The sequence below is a fragment of the Manis pentadactyla genome, chromosome 13 (assembly GCF_030020395.1).
Source record: "Manis pentadactyla isolate mManPen7 chromosome 13, mManPen7.hap1, whole genome shotgun sequence".
In the NCBI taxonomy this organism is placed as follows: Eukaryota; Metazoa; Chordata; class Mammalia; order Pholidota; family Manidae; genus Manis; species Manis pentadactyla.
In genome coordinates this window covers 19,006,702-19,031,737 of record NC_080031.1, presented here as the reverse complement: position 1 = coordinate 19,031,737, position 25,036 = coordinate 19,006,702, and the positions used below count along the sequence as shown (strand labels likewise).

The 25,036-nt window shown below is 39.3% G+C and overlaps 1 protein-coding gene across 3 annotated transcripts in view; it reads left to right on the top strand.

Annotated features, from left to right (window-relative positions):
• NCAPD3 (non-SMC condensin II complex subunit D3) overlaps nt 1-25,036 on the top strand; it is an 87,975-nt gene that overhangs the window by 47,257 nt on the left and 15,682 nt on the right. For 2 of the 3 annotated variants that reach the window (XM_036930045.2, XM_036930047.2), the window contains 14 exons: nt 1,683-1,759; nt 3,199-3,333; nt 5,365-5,585; nt 9,622-9,813; nt 10,138-10,235; nt 10,332-10,447; nt 13,359-13,466; nt 15,274-15,388; nt 15,483-15,590; nt 16,706-16,944; nt 17,812-17,891; nt 23,026-23,163; nt 23,361-23,494; nt 23,691-23,890. In XM_036930045.2, the coding sequence (XP_036785940.2) occupies nt 1,683-1,759; nt 3,199-3,333; nt 5,365-5,585; nt 9,622-9,813; nt 10,138-10,235; nt 10,332-10,447; nt 13,359-13,466; nt 15,274-15,388; nt 15,483-15,590; nt 16,706-16,944; nt 17,812-17,891; nt 23,026-23,163; nt 23,361-23,494; nt 23,691-23,890 (1,961 nt within the window). The remainder of the gene's footprint in view (nt 1-1,682; nt 1,760-3,198; nt 3,334-5,364; nt 5,586-9,621; nt 9,814-10,137; nt 10,236-10,331; nt 10,448-13,358; nt 13,467-15,273; nt 15,389-15,482; nt 15,591-16,705; nt 16,945-17,811; nt 17,892-23,025; nt 23,164-23,360; nt 23,495-23,690; nt 23,891-25,036) is intronic. The other variant, XM_036930046.2, reaches the window with a different exon arrangement.

Here is a 25,036-nt window from a genome sequence, read left to right as displayed (position 1 = left end):
TGATAGTGTGTTGGATTTTGCAAATGCTTTATGAAGATGATCATGTGGTCTTTGCCCTTTATTCTGTCATTATGGTATATTAGGTTCATTTTCCTATGTTGAACCAGCATTTCATTCCTGGGATAAATCCCAAGCATGGTGTCTGATCCCTTTTGTGTCTTGCTAGATTTAGTTTGCTAATACTTTGTTGAGAATTTTGTGTGTGTATTTACAAGGGATTTTAGTCTGTTTTCTTTTCTTGAGTTGTTTTTATGTGTTTTTGCTTTGATGGTATAATACTGCCTTAATAGAATGAGGTGGGAAGTGTTTTTTTTTTTTCTTCTATATTTTGAAAGAGTTCATGAAGCCTTGGCATTAATTTTTGTTTTAACCTTCAGTAGAATTCTCCTGTAAAGCCATCATGGTCATAGGTTTTTGTGCATGTGTGGAAAGTTTTTTGACTATTAATTAATCTCTTTCCTTGGTATGGGTGTATTCCAACTTCCTATTTCTTCTTGAGTCAATTTTCAGAGTTTGTATATTTGTAGAGATGTATCCATTTCACTCTAATTTGAAATCAGATTTCTTAATTTGTTTATGTAAATTGTTCATAGTATTTCTTTACAATCTTTATTATTTCTGTAAAGGCAGGAGTAATATTCCTCATTCATTCCTATTCCTGATTTTAGCAATCTGAATCTTCTCTGTTATTTTCTTGTCAGTCTAGCTAAAAGTTTGTTAATTTTGTTGATCTTGTTCAAGGATCCTACTTTTGATTTTATTAATTTTCTATATTCTTTCTCTTTATTCATTTTTTAATCTGCCTTCTTATACATCAGCAGTTCTCAGTGTGGTTGGGGGTTCCTGAACCTCCTTCAAGAGGTACTTGAAGTTAATGTTGTTTTTATAATAAAGTCAAGACATCATTTACCTTTCACACTCTGATGATCTCACAGTTGTAAATTGGAGTTTTCCAGAGGTCCCATAACGTAAGAAATTGTGACACGTTGCAGGCAGAAGCAGAGATGAGAGTCTAGCTGTCTTTTATTAAGTCAGACATTAAAGAGTTTGCAAAAATATAAAATAATGTCATTCTTTTCCACTAATCTTTTTTTTTCTGAAAATAGTTATTTTTCATTAAAAAATGTGCCATTTATAGTGATGTTTATCTATTTTTAAATAAATTATTAAATCTTTTTACAATTCTCAGTTTAAATGTCTAATTCAGATTAAGAGATGCAATCCATGCTTAAGAAGCTGTTAGTAATCTTTAGTAATTTTTAATAGTGTAAAGGGGCCTGTGATAGAAAAGTTCTAAAGCTGCTTGCTATTGTATGTTGTCTTATTTAGTCTTTAAGAAAACTCTATGATTTAGGTATTATCATTTGTAGCTAAACATAATAGAAGAACTAAATAATTCATTCAGAATTTTAGATATAGGAGCCAGGATTTAAAACTGAATTTTTAATATTCCACAATTTATGCCCTTTTAAAATTATATTATTCTGCCTTTTGCATTATTGTGAATAGCTAATTATACTTGAATTGTCTTCTTTTTCTACATGGTTTTATACTCTAATTTCTTAGGATTTAAAGCAAGTTAGTTAGTCTTACAGATAATTTTCTCAGTATGTGTGATAAAATGTTAGATACTGTATGTACAGTCTTTCTTAGCCTGTAATGATTCTTTGATATTTCTTCAGCAGAAAGATGTGTCATGGCAATGCTGAGAAAGAGAATCTGTGATGAGAAGACCAATGTTAGGAAGTCGGCACTTCAGGTATGAGTTTTTTATTGACATTCTTTAATGCTCTCTCCTTTTAAGCATTAAAAACTTGGAAATGCAAGAGAATATTTTAAAACCCCTCCAGCCATGTCTGTTACTTAACTTGTTCTGCACTTAAACATTAGTTCACCTTGATCCTGTTACATATAAATTATAATGAACTGAAGGATTATCTAGTTTAAATTTCCTAGTGTGTTGTTGGCTTTTCAAGAATCACAAATTTATATCCTTAATTTCTGTTTTTAGAATAGGGATTCTTAACCTGGGGACCATAGATGGATTTTGATAGGGTTTTTGAAAGCCTTGAAATTGTAAATACTTATTTATATAAAATGTATATCAAATTTCCTCTGGAGAGAGGCCTTAACATTCATCAGATTCTAAAAGGCAGGATATTATGCCGGGAGCCAACCTCCTCCACCTGCCTGATGGCACAGCCCAGCAGGCCGGTGGATGGATGCCACACAGCAGGCCTCCAGAGGGGAAGCTACTGATACCTCTGCTATTGCTTAATTTGACTATTCCGCTAGATTCGAACAGCCCTCATGAATCAGAAAAGACCCCTAGAGAAAAGACTGTTAAGGGTCATAAAGCCATCATAAAACTCAGCTTGTGACTCTGCACATTCCCTTCAGGCTGGTGGGTTATTATCCCTGGGTTGGAAAATAGAAGAAAGTTCAGGTAACTTCAGGGTACAACTCCCTGGCCAATTTGGCCTGTAGGAAAAACAAGAAGTGACAAACATGAGGTGTGGGTCAGGAAAACAGGTGGAAAAATCTTGGTAGAGTTCCCTTATAAATCATTACTATAGAAATTACAGTACGCATTGTTACAGTCAAGATCAATAGAATGAATGCTGCCCATTCTACTGTGAATGGTTTCAGGGAACTATGGAAAAAACATGCCCCAACAGCAAGCCTGAGTGACAGTCCAGTTGAGCAAGTTTTAAGACATGTTCAGAAAATATTGTGGTGCCTTGTAGAAATTTAACCTGAGATTAGAATCTAAAGGTATGAGAGCAACAGAAAAATCTTGAAGAAGAAAACATAATGACCTTTCATAGTTGAGAAAACAGGAACATTCCGAGAAGTAGTTTATGCCGTAAATCACTGAATGACACATGCCTTATGATGATTTTATGATGATTTCATATAACCAATCTCCTATATATTGCTTAAGGTTTCTGTCATTAAACAGGCCAGTTTAGCATCTTTGCTAGTGTCTGTGTCCTCACTCATTTGCCGATGCCGTTCCTCCTTCAGTGACTCCTGGACTTGCTGGAGCTGGATTCCGGCAATATTACTGGGCAAAGGGATGGGTCTGTGACCTCAAAAATGTTTTAAAAACCACAAAATTAAAGGCAGTGCATTTGTCTACAGTCTATCTTTTTACTATGCATAGCCATCACTTCACATCGCATATGTGCCTTGTAGGTTTTAGTGAGTGTTTTGAAACACTGTGACATCTCAGGCATGGAGGAAGAGCTATTGATCCTGCAGGACCAGTGTCGGGACCCAGCAGTATCTGTCCGGAAGCAGGCCTTACAGTCTCTTACTGAACTTCTTCTGGTGAGAAGCAAAGCATTATCTATCTCTTACATGGTATTTTACATTAAAAATAATTCAGCATATTAATTACCTCTTGCTAACTATTAAATTGACTCTTAGAAATTCTTCCCAAGTCCACTGGAGGGGACAACACAGTATAAGAGGAAGAGCTATCTTTCAGTTACAAAGATAGGGTATGTTTCATATCAAGTGTAATTATGAATGAATGATAGAAAATGCTAATGGTTGGCCTTTTCTTGACTTCAGCTTAAATTTCACATAGAAATATGAATTTTAAAACTAATTTGGGTCAAAGAAATAATCAATCTTCCCATGTTTTCTTCCGCCTGCTACTTCCATAGCTTTTCTTCTTCCTTCCTAATTACAACCCTTAAATAGAATTCGTGCCTCGTATCAAATTTACCGAGTATCATAATTCTTCCAAGTGGTAAAGATACCTCAAGACAAATGCTGGGCATAGAAGCTACAGGGCCTAAATATGCAAAGAAATAAAAAGCTAACCATTTCAAACAATAAGGCTTCCCTCTCACTTACCAACTTTACATTTCCCTGTATGGCCCCGAAAGATGACTGGTTAGCCAGAGACGGGTAAGATTCCTCAAGGGAGGAACAACCTAAGACAGGCACAGTTGCAGGGGGGCCATCAGGTGAGAAATTGGGGATCAACAGACGTGAGGCTTAGAACCTCACCCCCCACCCCCGTTCTGAGAGAAATCTTCTGCGTACGTGGATGTTTTATTGCCATTGTCTAGCTTGGATTAACACATAGTCTACAGGCACACACCTGATCATCTACATTTGCTCTCTTACAACACTAAACTATGTTTTCTACCTTTATCTTGTATCTACCTACCACTTCAGCATTTTATTAAAAATAATAATAATAAAGAGAGAAATGTGGTATCCACATATAAATCAAGTATAAAAATCAAATGAGTATTCATATTTGAACCGACTGTTTATAGTTCATAATGCATGAGCAAAACCAAAGGTTTCTGTGATGGCTGCCCTTGTACTATTCACCATGTAAGAACTTATTCACTATGTAAGAATTTGTTCTCCATGTAAGAACTTCTTTGTTATGCCTCAGAAGATTGGAGACTGACGAAAATTAGGCTTGGCGTGGATTAATGATTGTGCATTGAGCATTGACTCCCCTATACAGAATTTTATTGTTGTTAACAACCATTTGATCAATAAATATGAGAGATGCCCTCACAAAAAAAAAAAAAAAAAAAAAGTACACACTTCCAATGGTAAAATAATAAGTAACCGGGATGTAATGAATATAGTCAAAATATTGTTAACAACTTGGTATGGTGATAGCTGGTACCTAGAATTGTCATGTATATAAATGTTGAATCACTATGTTGTACACCTGAAACTAATGTAATGTAATACTGTGTGTCAACTACCCTTCAATTAAAAAATTATCTATAAAAAAATAAATAAATAAATAAATAAATAAATAAATGAATAAATAGAGATGTGTAGATGAAAAAAATAAATAAATAAATAAAATTAATTTGGTTAGGCCAGAGGCCTCGATTAATTTTTGTCCATTAAGTCCTAATATATGAGATTGCCAAAAGAGCAGATCCACTAATTCTATATGTAATGTAATATACTTTTCCCAAATAACTAGCTTTTGAAGAATTTTTAAAGTGTGTTTATTTCATGATAGAAGGCATTATTAAGCAGTGCATATTTTTATTTTCTAATTGCTCCTAGGATATTTTTTATTTGCTTTTTACCTTGAATTACCAAACACTGCTGATTTACTACCAGTAATAAAATATTGACTTAAGTTTAAAATTTCATTATGCACTGATTTACACTAACTGGAGATTGAACTTTGTATTCCCATATATTTGAAATGTTGATTTTTTTTTACTTGTATGATTTATTTATAATTGTGTGTGTGGCTGTTTTCAACATGTTTCAAAACATTGATCACAACTTCACTGATTTGTATTTAGACATACGTTAGCTTTAGAATTCTTTATGACTTCTTGGTTTTTAACTCCTAAGGCCCAACCTAGATGTGTCCAGGTACAGAAAGCCTGGCTGATGGGGATTGTCCCCATTGTGATGGACTGTGAGAGCACCGTGCAGGAGAAGGCCCTGGAATGCCTTGACCAGCTCCTGCTACAGAACATGAAGCATTACAGTAAATTTCAGAGTGGGGATGACAGCCAGGTGCTGGCATGGGCACTTCTTGCTCTCCTCAGCACAGAAAGCCAGGACCTGAGGTATGTTAATTATATGACTTGTTTTCCTGATAGTAGGTTGTAATAGTTTTTTAAAAATATATACATATAAACTTCTGTATTCATCTTGGAAAATCAGCTTTCCAAACTACTTAATATATACAAAGACTTGATTTTGTTGGATTGGTTAATTTAGTAGCACTGCTTTGTGGTTTTCCCCATTGATGACATTTATTGAGCACACTATGCTACAGTCATCTTACAATTAGTTTGTGCTACCTTGACTGCCTTTCTTTTGCTTTTTTCTTTATCATAGAAGAAATACTTCCCTGCTTATTTTAATATGTAGTTATGGAGGAATTATCATACAATAGAAAGAATAATAGATTTAGTATCACAAAACACCATTCTATAGCCCTGCAAATCACTTCATCTCTCTAGGCCTTTGTTTCCTCATTTGTATGAACAGCCTGTTGGATTGCATGATCTCTTAAGTCCCTTATGACTGAAAATGCGTTCACTTGCTAAATATTTATTCAATACCAACTCTATGTTTTGCTGAAATTCCTAGAAGGGAGTGGAATTTAGTCAGCAATAGAATCAATTACTGTTTTGCTTTTCTTAGCAATATCTCACTATGCACACCCAACATATTAAAACATCAGGGTAATGAAAGATCACAGCCATTCTTCACAAAAAGGCAGGAGAGGTCTGCCATAGCTCATGAAAAGCTGTTGGCAAGTTTATTTCATTTATTTTTTTAAAAAATTTTTGTGTTGAAATATAATGTATACAAAAGATTGCACACCATAAAGTCAACAAATAGCAAAAAGAAAATATGCTCGTGTAACCACCACTCAGGTTAAAAAATGGAGCTTTGCTAGGTTCAGGAAATACCCTTACACTCCCTTCCAACCACTGTCCTTCCCTCCTCTAACTGTAACACCAAACATTGGTTTTCTCTATTCTTCAACTTTATGTAAATGGAAGTATATGCTATGTATTCTTTGTGTTGGTGACTCCTTCCACTCAAAGTAATATGAAATTCATTGAAGTTACTGTGTGTATCTGTAACTTGTTCACTTTCATTGGTCTGTGTGTGTGTGTGACATTTATGAATAAACAACAGTTTATTCTGTTGATAAACTGGTTGTTTCAGGTTTTTGATTATTACATATAATGCTCTTGTAAAGATTCCTGTGCACTTCTTTTGGCAGACATGTACCTGCATTTCTGCTTGGTATACACCTGGGAACAGTATTGTTGAGTATATTTTTACTCACCATTAATAGATCCTTCCAGTTTCCTTGAGTGGTTGTACCAATTTATATTTTGCTCCAGCAGCTTTAAGAGTTCCGTTTGCTCTGTAGCTTGGCCAGCATTCCATGTTGCCAGCCTTTTTCTTTTTAACCATTCTGGTGGGTGAATATTGGCATTTCACTGTGGCTTCAGTTTACACTGCCATGCTGACTAATGAGATTGAACTGCTTTTCTTGGGTGGATAAGCATTTAGGTATTCACATTTGTGAATTACCCGCTCATGTCTCTTGTCTTTTGTTCATTAGGCTGTCACTCTTTGGCTTGTTCATTTGAAAGTGTGCATGATGCATTCTGTATACAATCCATTGTTAATGCCTGTTGCAGATGTCTTCTCCCGTCCCATGATTTGCATTTTCACTCTCTTAATGGCATCTTTTGATAAATTTAATTTGTCTGTGGTTTTCTTTATGGTTAATGTATTTTTACAGAAACCTTTCCTACCTATGGGTCATTTAAATATTCTCCCATATAATCTCCTTTTTAGTTAGGTCTTTAATTTAACCTGTATTTAAGATGTATCATAGCTTCCTTCACAGGCTTGGTTTTCATTTTAAGATAGGGGAAACACTTGAGCATATCTGAAGTCAGAAGAAAGGGAAAGGGAACCAGCAGATAGAAAATATTGAGGATGAATGAAAAAGATAGTTAATAAAGCTTCTGGAAAAGAACATTATATATGAAATGCACATTACAGTAGGAGAGAACTAAAGAAATAAAAGGAAACAAAAAGAGTAGGGGAAGAGGTTAGCCAGAGACGGGTAAGATTCCTCAAGGGAGGAACAACCTAAGACAGGCACAGTCGCAGGGGGGCCATCAGGTGAGAAATTGGGAATCAACAGAGGTGAGGCTTAGAACCTCACACCCCTGTTTTGAGAGAAATCTTCTGTATCCATGGATGTTTTGTTGCCCTTGTCTAGCTTGGATTAATACTTAGTCTATAGGCACAGACCTGATCATCTACATTTGTCCTCTTACAGCACTAAAATATGTTTTCTACCTTTATCTTGCATCTACCTATCACTTCAGCATTTTATTTAAAAAAAAATAAGGGAGAAATGTGGGATTCACATATAAATCAAGTATAAAAATCAAATGAATAATCATGTCTGACTTGATTGTTTATAGTTCATGATGCGTGATCAAAACCGAAAGTTTCTGTGATATGACTGCCCTTGCACTGTTCACCATGTAAGAACTTATTCACTATGTAAGAACTTGTTCACCATGTAAGAACTTGTTCGTTATGCTTCAGAAGATTGGAGACTGTTGAGAATTAGGCTTGGGGTTGATTAATGATTGTGCATTGAGTCCCCTATACAGAATTTTATTGTTGTTAATAACCATTTGATCAATAAATATGAGAGATGCCCTCTCAAAAAAAAAAAAATTTATAAGGAAAAAAAAAGAGTAGGGGAAGAGAAGTATAAAGACGAAATAATATAGACACTAGAGCTTTCTAGGCCTTTTTTTCTCAATAAGGTAGTAACAAAGTCTTGCTCAGCAAAACAGTATTATAGTAGCATTATTCACAGTGGCTAAAAGGTGGAAACAACCCAAGTGTCCATCAGCAGATGACTAGATAAGTAAAATATGGTGTATACATTCAGTGGAATATATTCAACCTTATAAAGTAACAAAATTCTGACATGTTACAACACGGATGGACCTTGAAAACATTCTAAGTGAAAAATGCCAGACAGAAAGGGACACATATTGTATGATTCCACTTACATGAGATACCTAACGTAATCAAGTTCATAGAGACAGGAAGTAGAAGGGTGCTTACCAGGAGCTGGGGGGAGGGGAGTGGGAGTGTATAATGGAGACATTTCAGTATGAAATACTTGTTGATTGCATGTATCTTGTTTTGGATAGGAATCAGATATAAATTTTGTTTTACGTTATCTGCAGTAAAACTCCAGACATGTATGGGTAGATTCTTAAAGCTAATTTATCAATAAAACCATTTCTGTGCATAGGCTTATTATATGTAGATGTGTTTATTTTGTTACAGTTGCCTTCTGCATGCTTTGAGAATCCTTTTTTTTTAATTTAATGAAAAAGTCATGTGTGTGTGTGTTCCTAGTAATCTAAAGAAATTTAATTGGGAAAAGCAATGTATTTTTCTCCTCACTTGAATGTGTAATATGCAAATATCTCATGAGTCCTATGGGAAGGAGTAAAATAAATTATTTTAAAACAATGACAAAACGCAACACTTTAATACATCAGAAGCGCTTTTTGTGTTATTTTAAAAAGGTTTGAAATACATACTTCTGAGTGTCATTGCAGGTCATAGCAAAGTTTAGCTTGTTCAATATCACCATACTTGAATGATAGGACGTCATTTTTTTCCAGTGCTTCTATTGGAAAAAGGACAGTGTCTACATTTTTTGTTACTAAAACCCTATAAACTCTGGATGTATTTGTTACTGATAACCTATCCCATATGTTTGTATAGAAATTCTGGAGGGAATGAGGATGAGATGGGTCTCAATTATGAAATTTTATTCTTTGTTTTAAAAATAAATACTTCATGAGGGGAAAAATAAATATATCTTACTCTGTATAGTAAAAATCTTAAAGATACCTAGTCTGGTATCAAATATGCCATTAGCTGGGGACCTCTGCAATGGTGTTTTATGTGCCAGAGGAATTCCAGAGCAGCAGAAGTTGACACACTGTAACTGAGGGGCTGGTCTGAACAGTTTGTATGTATACAGTTACAATTCTGCTTTCTCATCTTTTCTTTTTCCAGCCGCTATTTAAGTAAGGCTTTTCACATCTGGTCCAAGAAAGACAAATTCTCATCTACTTTCATAAACAACGTGATATCCCACACCGACACCGAACACTCTGTGCCAGCCTGGATGCTGCTCTCCAAGATTGCTTGCTCATCACCCAAGCTGGACTACACCAGAGTAATCGAGTCCTGGGAGAAAATGAGCAGGTGCGCAAGCTCAAAATTTAGCTGCTGATAGAAACTTAAGATTTTTGGCAACAAAGCTCATGTCTTAAGGAAGTGGGCTATTTTTTAGCTATTTGTATACACAGATCTTTTTTTAAAATTCTGGCATAAGAAAAAACATGGGAAACAAGAATCACTGTTCAGCTTTCAGTTTACCCTTGGTCCAAGTACCCTAAGTTCCTGTGCAGCTTGAGTCCTAAGCCAGGCCCCCTAGTCCTCCAGGATTGATAATCTAGGTAAAAAGGATTTTGTTGGTAGTAATGTTTACCCTAGCTCCATATTGATATTCCTCTGCCCTTTTCCTAGTCAACAGAATCCCAGTTCAAACACCTTAGGACATATTCTGCGTGTTATCGGGCATATTGCAAAGCACCTTCCTAAGAGCACCCGGAGCAGAGTGACGGGTGAGTGTCTCCTAGGGAGTCTTAAGTAAAGGCTTTGCCTCTCACTTTATATGTATTTTTAAAATGCTGAACTTCAAAGGCTTTGACTTTTTTTAGATGTTGTCAAGTGTAAGCTGAACGGATTCCAGTGGTCTCTAGAGTTGATCAGCGTAGCTGTTGATACCTTGCAAAGACTCTGTAAAGCATCTGCAGAGACACCTATTGAGGAACAGGTATGCTGCAAATTCTGGATATTTTTGTCCTTTACTTGTCTTGAGACGTAGTAGTTTGAGGAGTGTTCTTTGTAGAGAACCTGAAAGTGCCCTGCAGCTATTAGCACAAGGGAACACTTATGTGACAAGCAGTGGGCATTCCCACTCCAAGAAGATCTTAGCTGCTAAAGATCCGTGATTCCCTTAGGAAGTCACCACCTTGGTTTTAGGTACAAGTGTCTTCTCGGAAGGCGTGCCTGCTGGGCAGACTGCAAGACTGTCCTTTAATATGGTTGTAGCCAGAGTGCTTGTGAGAGCTTTGTATGTCCTCCTCCTTTACTTCCACCCTCATTCCAAGGATGCTTAATAGATGATTTTCCACCTCATCAGGGGGTTCCCTCCAGACCAGATTTCCTGATTATTTGATAAGTCGTAATCCTGGAAAATGGTGCTCCTGTTACTGTAATGTTTTATTACTCTAGCATCCTGCTGTATCATGCCTCCAGAGTTGTCTAGAGCCTACAACTAATGTTTTATATAGATGTAAAAACACAAATCCAGTCCAGTATTTTATTGAGATGAAGGGTTGCTTTGACTCCCTAAAGGGTGTCCATATCAGTACCTCTAACAAAATTACTTTATTGCTATGTGTTCTATGTTTATCATACTCCTAGACACTGCTAATCATAATGACAAATTTTAGGATTGGGGTTATTAGTAAGATTCTAGAAGTCAAAAACATATTTAAATAATTGCTGGAATATATTTAAGTTTCCCAGAATAAAAAAGTTACTGCCTCATCTGAGCTGCCTAACTACTATCCTGTGCTTCCTTTTCTTGAGTAAGTTCCTTAAACAAAGTTCTTCCTTGATAAGCTACATTTTCCATCTATAGGAACAGCTCTAATAAGACAGTATATTCTAACTTCTTTGCTTGGGACTTCAAACAGATTGAAATTTACTTAACTATTAAAAAGGCCCAGCTCTTTCCATGTAAACAGTGTCTGGTATTTTCCTGACGTATACTTGTTGGCACTCTTTGGTCAAAGGGATGCTTGCTTTATTTGATTTTTCTAATAACCATTTATCTCCAGATCTAAGAAAGTAATATGAAAACAAGGAATATCATCTAAATAGGTAGGAGCATATTTGAATAGCAGAAAATAGGTCAAAACAAAAAACAAAACAAAGCTGGTAATGAGGAAAGAATGATGTAGGAGGAAAAGGGAAAAATTTATATGGCAAATGGTGAAACTACGTTACTGCATGTCTCAGTAACACACAGCTTATTAACAGCAGGTGTGACTGACCACAGGTTACTGACTCTCTCCCCATTCTTTTCTCTACCAGCACTGTCTGGAAGAAGACAAGACCATGGGTGACACTGGCTGCTTGCTAATGGCCTACAGTCACTAGGACAGTAAATTATTTCATTGTTAGGGTCTGAGAGGAAGACAGCATCATCTTCAAATTTGGAAATGGAAAACTAGAGGAGAGGCAGAACTTATTACTAAGTTAGGAGAAAGGCCAAGGTTTTAGCTCCACCAACACTACCTCCCTTGGTGGTAGACAGTGGACTAAAGACTTGAGATTTTCCAGAATCTTAAGATATTTAAAATCCATATGACCTGGTAGTTTCCCCTAAACAGACTTCTTTTTTCTCTGTAAATGAACATTCTGTATTTTACTGAAAAACGAATTACCCAAAGAAGAGATTATGAAGATAATAGCTCAACAGTAAGATGTATGAAAATACTTCGGTCCTTGGGCGTGTTTGCTGTCTGTAAGTTTGGTATAAGTTAGTAGTGCTTTGTGGGTATCACTGAAAAAAATCTAAGCTCTTAGACTATATTAATAGAAATAGTGTCTAGAATAAGAGGGGTGATGGTCTTCCTTTTTCGACTGATTGAAATCTAAGTTGACATGATCTGTAATTTGATTTTAAAGACAATTCTCAGAGAAATATTGATGAAACTGAAAATATCCATAGGTGAGCAATTAAATGGGTTCACAGAGCAGGCTGTGGAAGGAAAAGCTGAAGAACCTGGGTGTTTATCTGGAGAAGGAAAGATTTATATGGAATTGGCTGCCTAGCTGAATTCAAATAGAATGTTCAATGAGGGGAGAATTGGCAAACACTGAGTACCATTTTATGGTAGTGCTGCTAGGCAGAGTCTCTTCCTGAGGTTCCTTCAGCATGGCAGGGGAGGTGTGCACATAAACAGATAATTTCAACATAATAATTCCTAATGTAGAAGTGTGCAGAGGGTAACATCCTGGAGTGGAGCCACTCAGCTCACCTGGGTATTTGGAATGGCCAACTAGGGAAAACGAAGTCAATGTCGTAGAGTGTGACTGAGCTCCCTCACTTGGCATGCACATGCAGTTAGATGCTGTGGGTTAGAGTTGGTGACCCTTGAGGTTATTTTAGCTAGTAAGTTTAACACTGACAGCCTGCCTCTAATGAATAAATTTCAGAAGAACAAATGTTCTTTTTTTATTCTATGTCTTAAAATGTACTATTTATTACAGTAGTTAATTTGCCATCTACATATGCCAGAAGAACTTTGATGCTTTTTTCTATTACTGGAAGGGCACTGCTGTTATAGATCTCATAAATTAGGGCACTAGATCTTCCCAGATATATGCCTGTTGCCCTCATAGGGCAATGTAGAAAGATTATGTATGTATATATGTATACTGTTCTCTGTTAATTCCACTTAGCCACTTCTCACTGTCAGGTTGCTAAGATAGCCACTTCTCACTGTCAGGTTGCTAAGACAGCAAAGATACAAAGCACAATGACTAGGATTGTTCATGGTTGATGGTTTGTACATTTAGAGATCATAGAGTTTCTTTTGAGAAAATTGTGTGTCATGGGTAGTCTGGTCGATGTCCGGGATCCTTCAGAGATGGCCCTTGCCTTGCCGTAGGAATCACTGAGGCAGGTGTGTGGGGATGTCCTTTCCACCTGTGTACACCGCCTCTCCAGCATAGTGCTGAGGGAAGATGGTGCCAGGAATATGGACGAAGACATGCTGGTGAGTAACTACTTTCCTTGGCCATTCTTTTGTCTTTTGTATCATTTGGTGGTTTTTAAAGATAACTTTGTAATGTACATTTCTAATACTAGTAACAAGAAAAGGATTTCCATAGCCTAGAGCTTATGCTTTTTTTAGAAGAATTTTTTTTTATCAATGACCTCTTCATTTTTGTCTCCCATACATTATCTGGGGGGAAACTTGCTGGTATACACTTCCTCCAGTTAGGTCCTGTGAGATACCTGATCTAACAGGGAAAACACAGTATGTGTTGTGAGCTTGCGTAGAGTCAAACTTAGAAATAATACACTGAGACGATAGTAAAGTAACTATACTCCTTGTTCTTTTGGTTGGCTTGTATGGTAGCTTTTTAAATTATAATGTATCTACTGGGCTGTTTGAATATCAGACTACAGAACTAGGGAACAGTGCTGAGCAGTTCTAAATCATGTCTAAAATAAAATGAGAGAAAACACAATGACCTTGGAGCAGCACGATGGCATGTGGAGCCAGTCTTCTGGTTCGAATGGCTGACCGTCAGCAAACATGCTGTGGTGATTCTGATTCCAACATCTGACTCTGGCCAATAAAGAAAACATCAGGCCTCTTCTGATGCCCTTCAGCATCGGCATCATTTAACCGAGTTGGCCATTTCCATCTGACATAGAGTACTTTTCTTCTGTCTTCAGTTTGTGCTTGGCCATCTTGCACTTGTGTGTAGTGGTAAAAGACCATGTTTAGGTTTGTTAGAAGACCATTTGTGCCTGAGGCATTAATATGCACACAGTGTAGTAGTAAAAATATTATCAATAGGAATCCAGACGTTTTAGGTCAGAGGGCTGCAATGTGTAGAATGGCCTTGACCCAGGACTTCTGGAGCTCTCTCACTCTTCTGATTTGTCTGGGCAGTCACTGCCCAAACTAAGAAAAATGCTTATTATGAGCAGTGAGTTTTTCCCTATAAGGGTTTTTTTTCCCAATTGTTAAATTTATTGCCAAAATCTAACTTCCAGTCAAAATAAGTATGCAGAAGTTTTGCCTTATAGTAATATTGTTTACTTCACTTTTCTTTAAATATAACTTAAATACTCCTTGAGTCCTAAGAGATAGTTTGTTCAGGATTTTTTAAACATACATACACTTGTTATTGGCTTTTTACTCAAAAATAAACCTCTGTAACATTTTACTGCTTAACAACAACCCCTGCATTTTTTGGGGGGGGTGGGTGGAACCAAGTATTCCTTACCTACTAGGCTGAGTGTCCTTAATACACATACTGTAGTGGTGGCTGTCAGCAGGTACTCATAAGTTTTTGGTAGGAATATAAATAATCAGAAGGACAGTTTGGAAATACATTTTAAAAGGTCCAATAGTTTGTATGCCCTTTAACACTGGAATTCTTCTGAGGAAGTGGAACAGTATCCAGAGGTACAGAGGTGTTCATCAGAGCTAATGAAGACATTTGCAAAGGATTAGGAATGACAAAAATATTCAATAGCAATGGAATAAATAATGATGATATCCATAGTTAGCATACTTATGTATTTTTGTATATGTTGACATGAAAGGATGCCTAATAGTGAAAGTAATAATTGCATATCTCAAAATAGTGTGATTGCTAGTGTGTAAGAAAAGCCATGTGACTATAAAACTACTTGGAAGAGAAAATTACATGTGAAACAATGGTATCTTTGGGTGGTGGGATTAATTGGGGGACAAAAAAAGTACTCTATTGACATGTCCTTGATCTAGCTAGAGTTAATTTTTCTGTTCCCTTATTTTTACTGGAAACCAATTCTCTTTGCAGGTGAAGTACATTTTTACCTTGGGAGATATAGCCCAGCTCTGTCCAGCCCAAGTGGAAAAGCGAGCCTTCCTCCTGATTCAGTCCATTATAGCTGCTTCTGCCTATGCCGATCATTGTGAGGCACTTGGGATTATCCTCTCTGCGCGTGCTCTTCTAAGGCTGGGTATGCCCTGAAGCACTGTAAACAAGCCCCTTTTCCCTTCCCATAGCACTGGCATCTGAAGATAGCAGTGAAGCCCCAGCCTGTCAACCACTATCCCAGGTTAGAGGTTCTGTCATGCCTTCTGTGATCAGAGCACATGCCATCATTACCTTGGGTAAGTAAAAACATTGCTGGTACAGTCTTGTTCTGTGTGTAGCTTTTGTCTTAAACATGCCAGCCTTGGTAACATGTTATGTACTGCAGGGCTTATTTTACTCTAGCTCCTGTGAGCTTGGGAAGTAATTCTGAAAGGAGCACCCAGCTCTTTAGGCATCCCAGAGTGCTGATAATCAGAGCCCTTGTGTTGGTGATTGCCCAAGACTAACAAACTCAAGCTACACTCCCTGTAGGGAGCTTTTGGTTTTTGTCAGTTTATTACAATTGTATCTGTTTCTGTGATTTATTTTACATTCATAAAGTAGCACCATCAGGTTCGTTCATCAAGAACTGTATGCCAGGCACTGCACTGAGTTCTAGGAATGAAAAAATAAATTTGCAATTCAGTTTACAAAAGGCAATGATCTATTTGATACTTCCTGGAATTGGTGGGTGAGCTCTTTAAGTCTGTTTCTTCATGAACTTAGGTTGCTATTAATCTTGAAAGCACTGACCTCTTTGCTATAATTTGAATTTTTTCTAGTGTAATTGTCTCTTTTATGCTGGAAAAGAATTATGAATGTTTTTTGTAGTAATGGTTATTTTTTAAAATCTAAGAATTACAAATCAAGCAAAACATTCCCCAGGCCACAAAACAAACAAAACTCAACAGCATCCTTCCTTCTATATGAACAAGAAGTAAAAATAAATAAGATGATCATTCTTTCCTACTTACCTAGATCAAATTTCAAGTTTATTATTAAACATATAGTTTCTGTACAGTATGTTTATAATCAAAGTTAAATGTGTCATCTGTTAGATTTTGTTGGTTATTTTCCAAGTAAGTAGATGACTCCAGAAGTCAAATGTTGACTTTAAGAGAAAGATAATTTTACTACAGTGAAGGAACTTCTTATAGTATATATCTCATAAAACCCTGGAGCAGGGAGTATTTTCCCTTTTGGTACTTTGAACTTCCTAGTATTTAGTATTGGTCAGTCTGCCTTTGATTTTTTTGTTTGTGATTATTGACGTGATGTTTTAACTTTGATTAAATAAAATGCGTAGCAGTATATATCTGGAGGAAATTTAGAATAGATTAGAGTCAAGACATCTTAATCTCTCCTTTGACAGGTAAACTGTGCTTACAGCATGAGGAGCTAGCAAAGAAGAGCATCCCGGCTCTTGTGCGGGAGCTTGAGGTGTGCAATGATGTGGCTGTTCGCAACAATGTTGTCATTGTTATGTGTGACCTTTGTATCCGGTACACTGTCATGGTGGACAAGTACATTCCCAATATCTCCATGTGTCTGAAGGATGCAGAGCCCTTTATCCGAAAGCAAACACTCATCTTGCTTACCAATCTCTTGCAGGTATGTGGAGAATTATATCTGACATTTTTACCCCACCACCATTGCTTCTGGTTTAAGAGAGTATTTGAGAAGCATAGGAACTTGCTGCTATGTAGTAGATTCCAAAAATAATTAACCTCGTCTTTGGCTTAAAATAACACTCCTCTAGTGATCCATACAGCTTGTTAAACAGATTGTTACTTCCTGATACTTGTTTTGAGTGTTTGTTTAGATACCCTGTCAAGCAGTGTGAAGTTTCATCTTTGGAAATAACCACCATGTAGCAAAAAGTATGCTTAGTAGATGAGGAGTTCTAGTTTCAGTTACATCATTCTCCTTGACTTTGAACAAGTCAGTGTTTCTCAGACTTAACTTGATAGTATTTGCCGTGGCTGTCTCAGAGTCAGAGTCCCCTGAGACATTTCAGTGTGGGAAACTGTAAAACTACAGAGCATTAGTTCCTTTCATTCGCGTTGAGAGCGTATGTTTAATGATGGGAAAATAATACGTGGTCTTTAAAAAGAAGGCATTTAGCTATTCTAGTATGTTCTCTATCTTCGTTTTGTCATTCATTTATTTTGTACCTAATAGAGGCACCAGGGGCACTCTCCATTAAAGCCATGTTCTTTGAGTCATTTTCTTAACTGTAGATTTGATGCCATTCTGCATATTCCTCCACTTCCCTTTGTGTTTAACAAACAGTATTTGCTTTCAGGATGCTGGGAATGGAGTACTAACAAATTGCACTAATGTGCCACAGATAGACTGAGCAGATGAGAGGTGTGACATTAAATAAAAACATATAATATGTTCAGTTATATGACTGAATACATTTCAGGTTTATATATTAAAATCTATCCTTAAGTATGCTGGTTTCTCTTTGTACAGGAAGAATTTGTGAAGTGGAAGGGCTCTCTGTTCTTTCAATTTGTCAGCACCCTGATAGACTCACACCCAGACATCGCCAGGTAAATCTTTTCCCTCAGCTGTCAGGCAAGTGAATAATTTACCTAATTTCCAGTATACATTAAGATCTCTTTTCTATAAAATTAGTTTACAGTTGAGTTTTTTAGTATTTCATGAGCCTTTAGCCATTGCCAGAAAATTAGCAGGTTTTTTAAAAGGCTAAGCTATATAACAAAACTTTATTTTGTATAGTAAGTTTTAAACAAAAACCTCATCCAGATTGACTGTTAAATAATCTCAGCATTGACTGTTTGCCCACATTGTCTGCTCCTTCTTATAGGCATAGTGTAGAGCAGAACATGCCTGTCATAGTAACTCTATATAGGGTAGTAACATTAACTTAGCTATGTTGATTTCTAGGCCAGTGAAATGGTAGTTTTGATAAAGAATTCAGACTTTAAGTACAGAAATTGTAAGGAGGAAATTCTAGGAATTAAGACAGAATTGCACAATGTGAAGTAGTTATACAGATTACAAGCCTCCTTGGAAATAGATGTTTCTTGAGGATTGGAAGGGAAACAGTTGCTTTGCTACTTAATTCCGGTCCTTCTGTAAATTTTTAAAGATTTATTTTCAAGGAGTTGAGAAATGATCTTATAGAATTTGCTAGTCTAGATTATGATGTGTGAATAATTCTTTTTAAAGCAAGTCTGAATGGAAAATAGAATGTTGAATGCCATGGCAAAAGCTACAAGTGTTGGGAAAAGGTCTTTGTAGAGTTTATTGACTATAAATAGCCTATAATAATGGGTCCCTCTGGTTCTAAATATGGTCACCAGTGATTTACTCTGAGTTCCATGGAAGAATTTCTGTTCAGTTTCCTTTGGGTATAATTTTCCAAGGAGGAACATTTTACATAATAAATGAATAGAAGGTTAACATTCTAATTAATACTATTTAGAGTGAGAAGGAAAAAGCTAAGGCTATTACTGTTTTGCTGTTGTTTATATAATTGGGAAAGGACCAGAACAGTTGAGCAGCACCCTCACCTTCATGCTGCCTCCACAGGACTGGCTCCCGGGGCTGTCCATGCGCGGTGTAGCCCAGGAGCGGCATCCTCAGAAGTTCTTGGAAGACTTTCAGATGATGAGCCTGGGAGGTTAAGACTGGTTATTTAACCTGCATTTCTGTGTTCTCCCTACTTTTGTCAGCTCATAGGCATGTATATAAAAAGAGCATTGATCAGTACATGAAATATACACAGAACCTGTTAACACAGGTGATCAGAGCCTGAATCAGAAAGAAATTAGAAGGAAAGATAAAGAGATGCTTACACTATGTAAGGTTTTCACTGCCTCTTATAGCATTTTAATACTTCCCCCTTATATATTTCCATTTTATCTCTGCTTTCTGGATTTGTTTAAACCAGTGCTTAAATGTGGACCATGATTTTTCAGCTTGGAAAAGCTGATGACTACCTTAGCTAACTGTAATTTAAATTAGTCCTTTCCCCCATTTTTAGGCCAAAGGTCTGGCCTATCTGCTTACATTAATTTTTCTGTAGTACCGGCTAATACAGATTTCCAAAAAGACTGTAGTGACAGAGCCTACTGAATTTAGTTTTGGTCCAGGTAGGTTTCCTGAAGGTCTGGCATGAGTAAATGGGCATGACATTTTTAGTGGGTCGTATAACCCTGAAGTTTGGGGGCTACACAATTGTGATACATTTTCTTCTCTGCCCACTAGGTGGCATCCTGGCAATACAGCAGTTACAGAGTGACAGCTAGGGAACGAGTATCTTGTTTCAGTGTAACTGGGCAAATGCTGCAGAAGTGCAAGGAGGCAGGGGCCAGAGAGGTTCAGGCAAGAAAGTCAGTAACATGATGGACTGTGAGATAGAAAAGGACGTAGCTGAGGGCCGGGAGGGCTCAGTACAGCTGTACAAGTGGGATGGCGTGAGGGAGTCAGAAAGCTGGAAGGGCCGTGGGTTTGGTCCTGAGGTGGGTTGTTTGACATCAGAGGTGGTGTGTTCCAGTCACAATATAGGTAGGTCAGGGGAAGGCAGTACAGCTTGGAAAAGAGAAGTACTGGCTCTGTAGCATCTTAGTACGCTGGTAGACAGTGACTGCAGTCGGTGAGGGCTTGGTAATATGGGTGAATGCTGAAACCACAATGTTGTTCATGTGAAACCTTCATAAGATTGTGTATCAATGATACTTTAATTAAAAAAATAAAAAAGAAGTGGGGCATTCCAGCTGTAGTGACGCAGTCTGGGATATAGCTTCAGAGTAGCAAGATGGAGTACATGCCGGGGTCACTGTCGTCACCAAGCACCTGAAAGAGAGCTTGAAACCAACTAGACACCCAGGGAACATTTGGTCAGTGAATGAATGAAAGTATGTTAAGGGGGGAGTGAGATCCTCATGCCCTGACTACAGGATTTGAGGAAAACAGCCACCTTCCCTAGAGAGGGTGTAAGGGAAATGATGTCGGGGGAGGAAAGCCAGCTCCGTTTATGGGGGGCAGTGTAGGAGAGAGAGGCTTGGCTCATGGAACCTGGAGTACAGAGTACCCAGAAGGAAAATTCAAGGCTGGGAGAGGCCAGAAGTGAGAGGAGAAGAAAAGAAACAGGGTGATGTACAGATGGGTTGGAGGTGAGGAGTGTGAGGACAGGGCATTGGGGTGGGAGCCAAGGACATCGTGGATATAGGAAATGACCCGCCTCAAGATTCAGGCAGAATTCTGATATAAACGGGTCAGCCCCACTTCTAATCTGAGGTAGACCACGTTGTGGGCCAGATCAGGGATGTGAGTCCTTTGACTGGCCTTCATTGAGCACATGTCTGCTTCAGGAAGGCATTTGTCTTTGGAAGACATCTGAAGGAAGGCAGGTTTTTGTTTCCTACTAAATCTGAAAATGGAAGTGGACAGACTGCTCTTTCTTGTGGCCTCCCACGGCTGTGTGAAACCTGGACTGGAATCTGTTGTAAGAGAATTATTTCTTTGTACAAGATTACTACCCAGATTTAGCTTCCTTTGTTCCCCTTAACGCAGTGAAGGCCTGGGCAGCTCAATGGTGTGGTTGTGTATGGGTCCTGTTAACTGTGCTGAGGGAGGAGGTGGGGGACGTGTGCTTCCTGATCTCTCCCCTCCCCTTATGGGATTTCCTTAGGACTGTCAAAGTTCCAGTTCAGGTACCTTGGAAACATGCTGCCTCTTGTCACTCCAAAGGAATGCCCTAGGGGCACTGCTTGGAATGTTCATTTCTTTTAAATTCTCAGTTGACAAACAAAAGAACAAAATTGTCCCTCTTCCTGTTTATCAAGCTGGTAGTGTCTGAGTCTTAATCCAGTCAAGGAGGAAACTTGCCCTTTGAAGTCCCAGTAAATGTAGCAGCAAGGTTAGTACTAGATATTGCCCACTGACTGGCTTCTGCCTCCTGGCCTCTTGTGATGCAGATTCTCTGACTGTGCTTTCAGCCCACGCATCTGAAGCCTTTGCATCCTCCTTGTTACTGTTGAATGCATCTGTATGGTGGTTATAGCAGTTAGTCACTGAGGAGTAGATTTGAGTCTTGCGTGTCAGCCATGTCTGCCTGTCTGTGCTGTTGACCTAAACTCTGAGCAAATGAGCATTTGCCATCAAGTCAGAACTCAGGGTAGACCGACCCTCTTCTTGCAGAAGAATTGCTGGATTCTATGTAGTTTTACATTCTCCTAGGAACTGCCTCAACTCTGAGAGAACATCCAGGTGGCTGTGAAATCTGTACGTGGTAGGTTAGCTGTGATAAAGTGCCATAGAAGGCAGTCTTGTGTTTAGGGGGACTGTTTTTATTAAATGGCTGTCTCCATTCTTTGTGACAGGTGATTTACCAGGGTAACCCTTGTTTAGAAAGAACTTCATCTGATGCTGGGACCTTGGCTTTTCCAACCTGGTTTACTCAACAACTGTTTGCAAACGGTCTACCAACTACCATTAGATCAAAGAGGTGCCTCTAGCTGGCCTTGAGTGAATTTCTCCTCAGGGAGTTCTCTTTATTAAAGAGAGTTTCATTTGTTGTGTGTCATAATTATGTCAGGTCCCTTCTTTCCTAGATGCAAAAATTCCTTACTTGCATCAGAATTTTTATCTAGGCTTATTCAACATCATTATTTCTGAACTACCTTCTCTGACTTTTAATTGATGTGTGTATTATAAATACAAACTGATTTTAATATTAACCTAAGGCAAAACATTAGGGGAAGATGAATCTCCTTTAAACCTTAATGCATTCCAAAGCCAAGAAGAAATTATCCTTGTTGATTCTGTCCATGAGAGCTGACTAGTGCTTCTTGTTTAGGTGGAAGGTGTAGGTGGAATTTGCATTTAACTCTGAAATGAGATTAGAACCTTGGTCTGGACAGAAGGAATGGATCAAAGCCAGCTCTGTGCCCCTCTAGGTTGACCCCTGAAAACCCAGTACCTTGGCATCCCTCACCTGCCATGATGATGGAACCACCTTTAGGGAGCCTGTGGCTGAACAGTCTGATTTTCATCCATGTACATTTGGCCTTGGAACCAGTAGAATTTTGCCCTCTCGCTTGGTGCGGTGCTAGTGGCATCTGTGTCCCCCTGTAGCATGGCACTTGCATGTTGGACGCCTCTCAGGTTTGGAGGCACAGGAGAAAGGAGAGCCCCTGGGGCTTGCTGGTGAGTCCCAAGCTCAGTGAGTCACTATCTGTGCTGACCCAAACTCTGAAGCTCTTGTAATTAATCCCAATTCCTAAAAAAGTTCCAAATACTAATACTGGTTTTTGTTCAAGAGCAGGGCTTATGCTGGAAGTGGAAGGCCAAGTATTTGTTTTCAGGTGGTCAGTGTCACTGCCTGCCTTAGGGACCGTGGCACTGTGCTTGAAGCAGCAGTTTGGGGTTGGTTTGTTGCTTTCCCGAATTTGAAGTGCAGCTGAATAACACTACCTTGTTAGAATTTTGAAGGGAAACCAGGTTTAAAAGGCATTTATGCCGACCCTGGATTCACAGGCAAGGACAGACAGCAGAAGCTAACCCTGCATGCTACCATTGCTCTGGACAAGGCCATTTGTTGGGGTGAAGGTGAGCCCCTCACAGCCGCCCAAGGGCCTCTGTTTGCAGAGGTCCTGATGGGATTTAGTGGCTATCTGTGATGGCAGGTGTGTCTGCTTCTCCCCTTTCCTGCAGTTTCGGGGAGTTTTGTCTGGCTCACCTGCTACTGAAGAGGAGCCCTGCCATATTCTTCCAGCACTTCATTGAGTGTATTTTCCACTTCAACAACTACGAGAAGCACGAAAAGTACAACAAATTCCCCCAGTCGGAGAGGTCAGAGAGGCTGTCTGGGCGGGCAGGCCTGGGATGGGGCAGCTGTGTTGTACAAGTGATGCAAGGAGCTCACTTTTGTGAGTGGTGGTGTCGGGGGAGGCCTGCAGTGGGCAGCCTCTGGGTGGCTGGATATGCTGTTCACACCGACAGCCTTCTCAAGTGCCTGTGTGACGTGGTAAAATTGTGTTTTGCCATAGAGAGAAGAAGCTGTTTTCACTGAAGGGAAAGATGAACAAGGAGAAACGAATGAAAATCTACAGGTTTCTTTTAGAGCACTTCACAGATGAACAGCGGTTCAATATCACTTCCAAAATCTGCCTTAGTATTTTAGGTAGGCCTGGTGTGCTTGGGATAAAATGTGTATTTAAAAAAGAAATGCTGTGTGGCTGATGGAAGACCCCTTTCTGTCCCTTGACACTGGCTGTGTCCTTACAGACCCTTGTGGAAGGCCTCCTGGCTCTGGGAGATAAGTTCCCCTCTAGGCCCAGACTGTTCCTCAGAAGCCAGTCTTCTGTGCTCTCTCTTAGCCTGCTTTGCCGACGGCATCCTGCCCCTGGATATGGAAGGCAGCGACTTGCTCTCAGACACATTTGAGGTCCTCAGCTCAAGGGAGATCAAGCTTTTGGCAATGAGGTCTAAGCCAGATAAGGACCTCCTCATGGAGGAAGATGACGTGGCCCTGGCGAATGTAGTCATGCAGGAGGCCCAGAAAAAGCTCATCTCACAGGTGAGCATGTTGTTCTTTTAACAGGCCTCGTCGCACCCCGGTGCTCCCCACCTGCCGCCTGAACAGTGCAGGTCCACTTCAGATCCTGGTTTCATCTTTGCCAGTGGCCTCCACTCACAGCCAGGTGGTGATTGTCCTCATGTGTGTTTGCAGCTCTGACTGCTCTGTGAGCCTGAGCTGGACTTAACTGCACTTGGCCTGCCTGGACGTACCTGGGCATCTCAGCCTCACTCAGCCAAACCCGAACTCCCCTTGATCTCTTTCTTCTCTACAGTCTGTTGTGGAGAAGATGTCCATCATCTACCTAACTGTCCAGAAGGAACCCAGTGCAACCCAGCCAGTCTGGATGCTCTGTCTTAGCCTGCTTTGCCGATGGCCTCCTGCCCCTGGATATGGAAGGCAGTGACTTGCTCTCAGACTCACATGCTCTCTTTGGCCAGTGAGCATGAACTTGGGGATTTGAGTGACTAGGGACAGTTCGGTTGCCCTGGTCCTCACCAGGCCCCCAGGGTTCATGACCTTGCCTGTACTGCTCATTTGTACGTCCCACCTGAGCCCTGAAAGCTTTTGAGCCCAAAGAAACAGACTTTGATCACATGCAGCATGCCCCCAGGTCCTGTGCACTCCATCCTACGAGTCTGCCTGTCTCATTGCGTCCACTGCTGCACTTAGTTAAGCCTGCGCCATTCCCGGCAGTTTGCTCAACATCCTCTTCTGCTTGTTTATGTTCCAGGCTCACCACCTTGTGGCCAGAGCAATCTGCCTTAGGAACAGATTTGAGCACTTTACTCTCCTGCTTAAAACAGACCAGAGGCAGATTGACTATGGAGGGGCAGCAGGTCACTTGTGGGGCAGCAGTTGTGGGTGCTGGTTACTCAGTATATGCTGTTGTCAAAGCTCATGTCACCTACCATGGGCAGACTTTGTTGTATGTAAATTATACCTCACTAATGACATCTTTAGTAAGTCAGTTTGTGGCTTCCTAGTACCTTCTGCATAAAATCCCGATTCTTCTCTAAGGCATACACAGCTTTACAGCAACATGCCCATGCCCCCTAGCCTCCTCTCCGTTCCAGGTGGCTGGTGTGCACTCCTGTGTCCGCACCTTTGCACGGGCCACCTTTGTCTGCCGAGCCTCTGCCCACC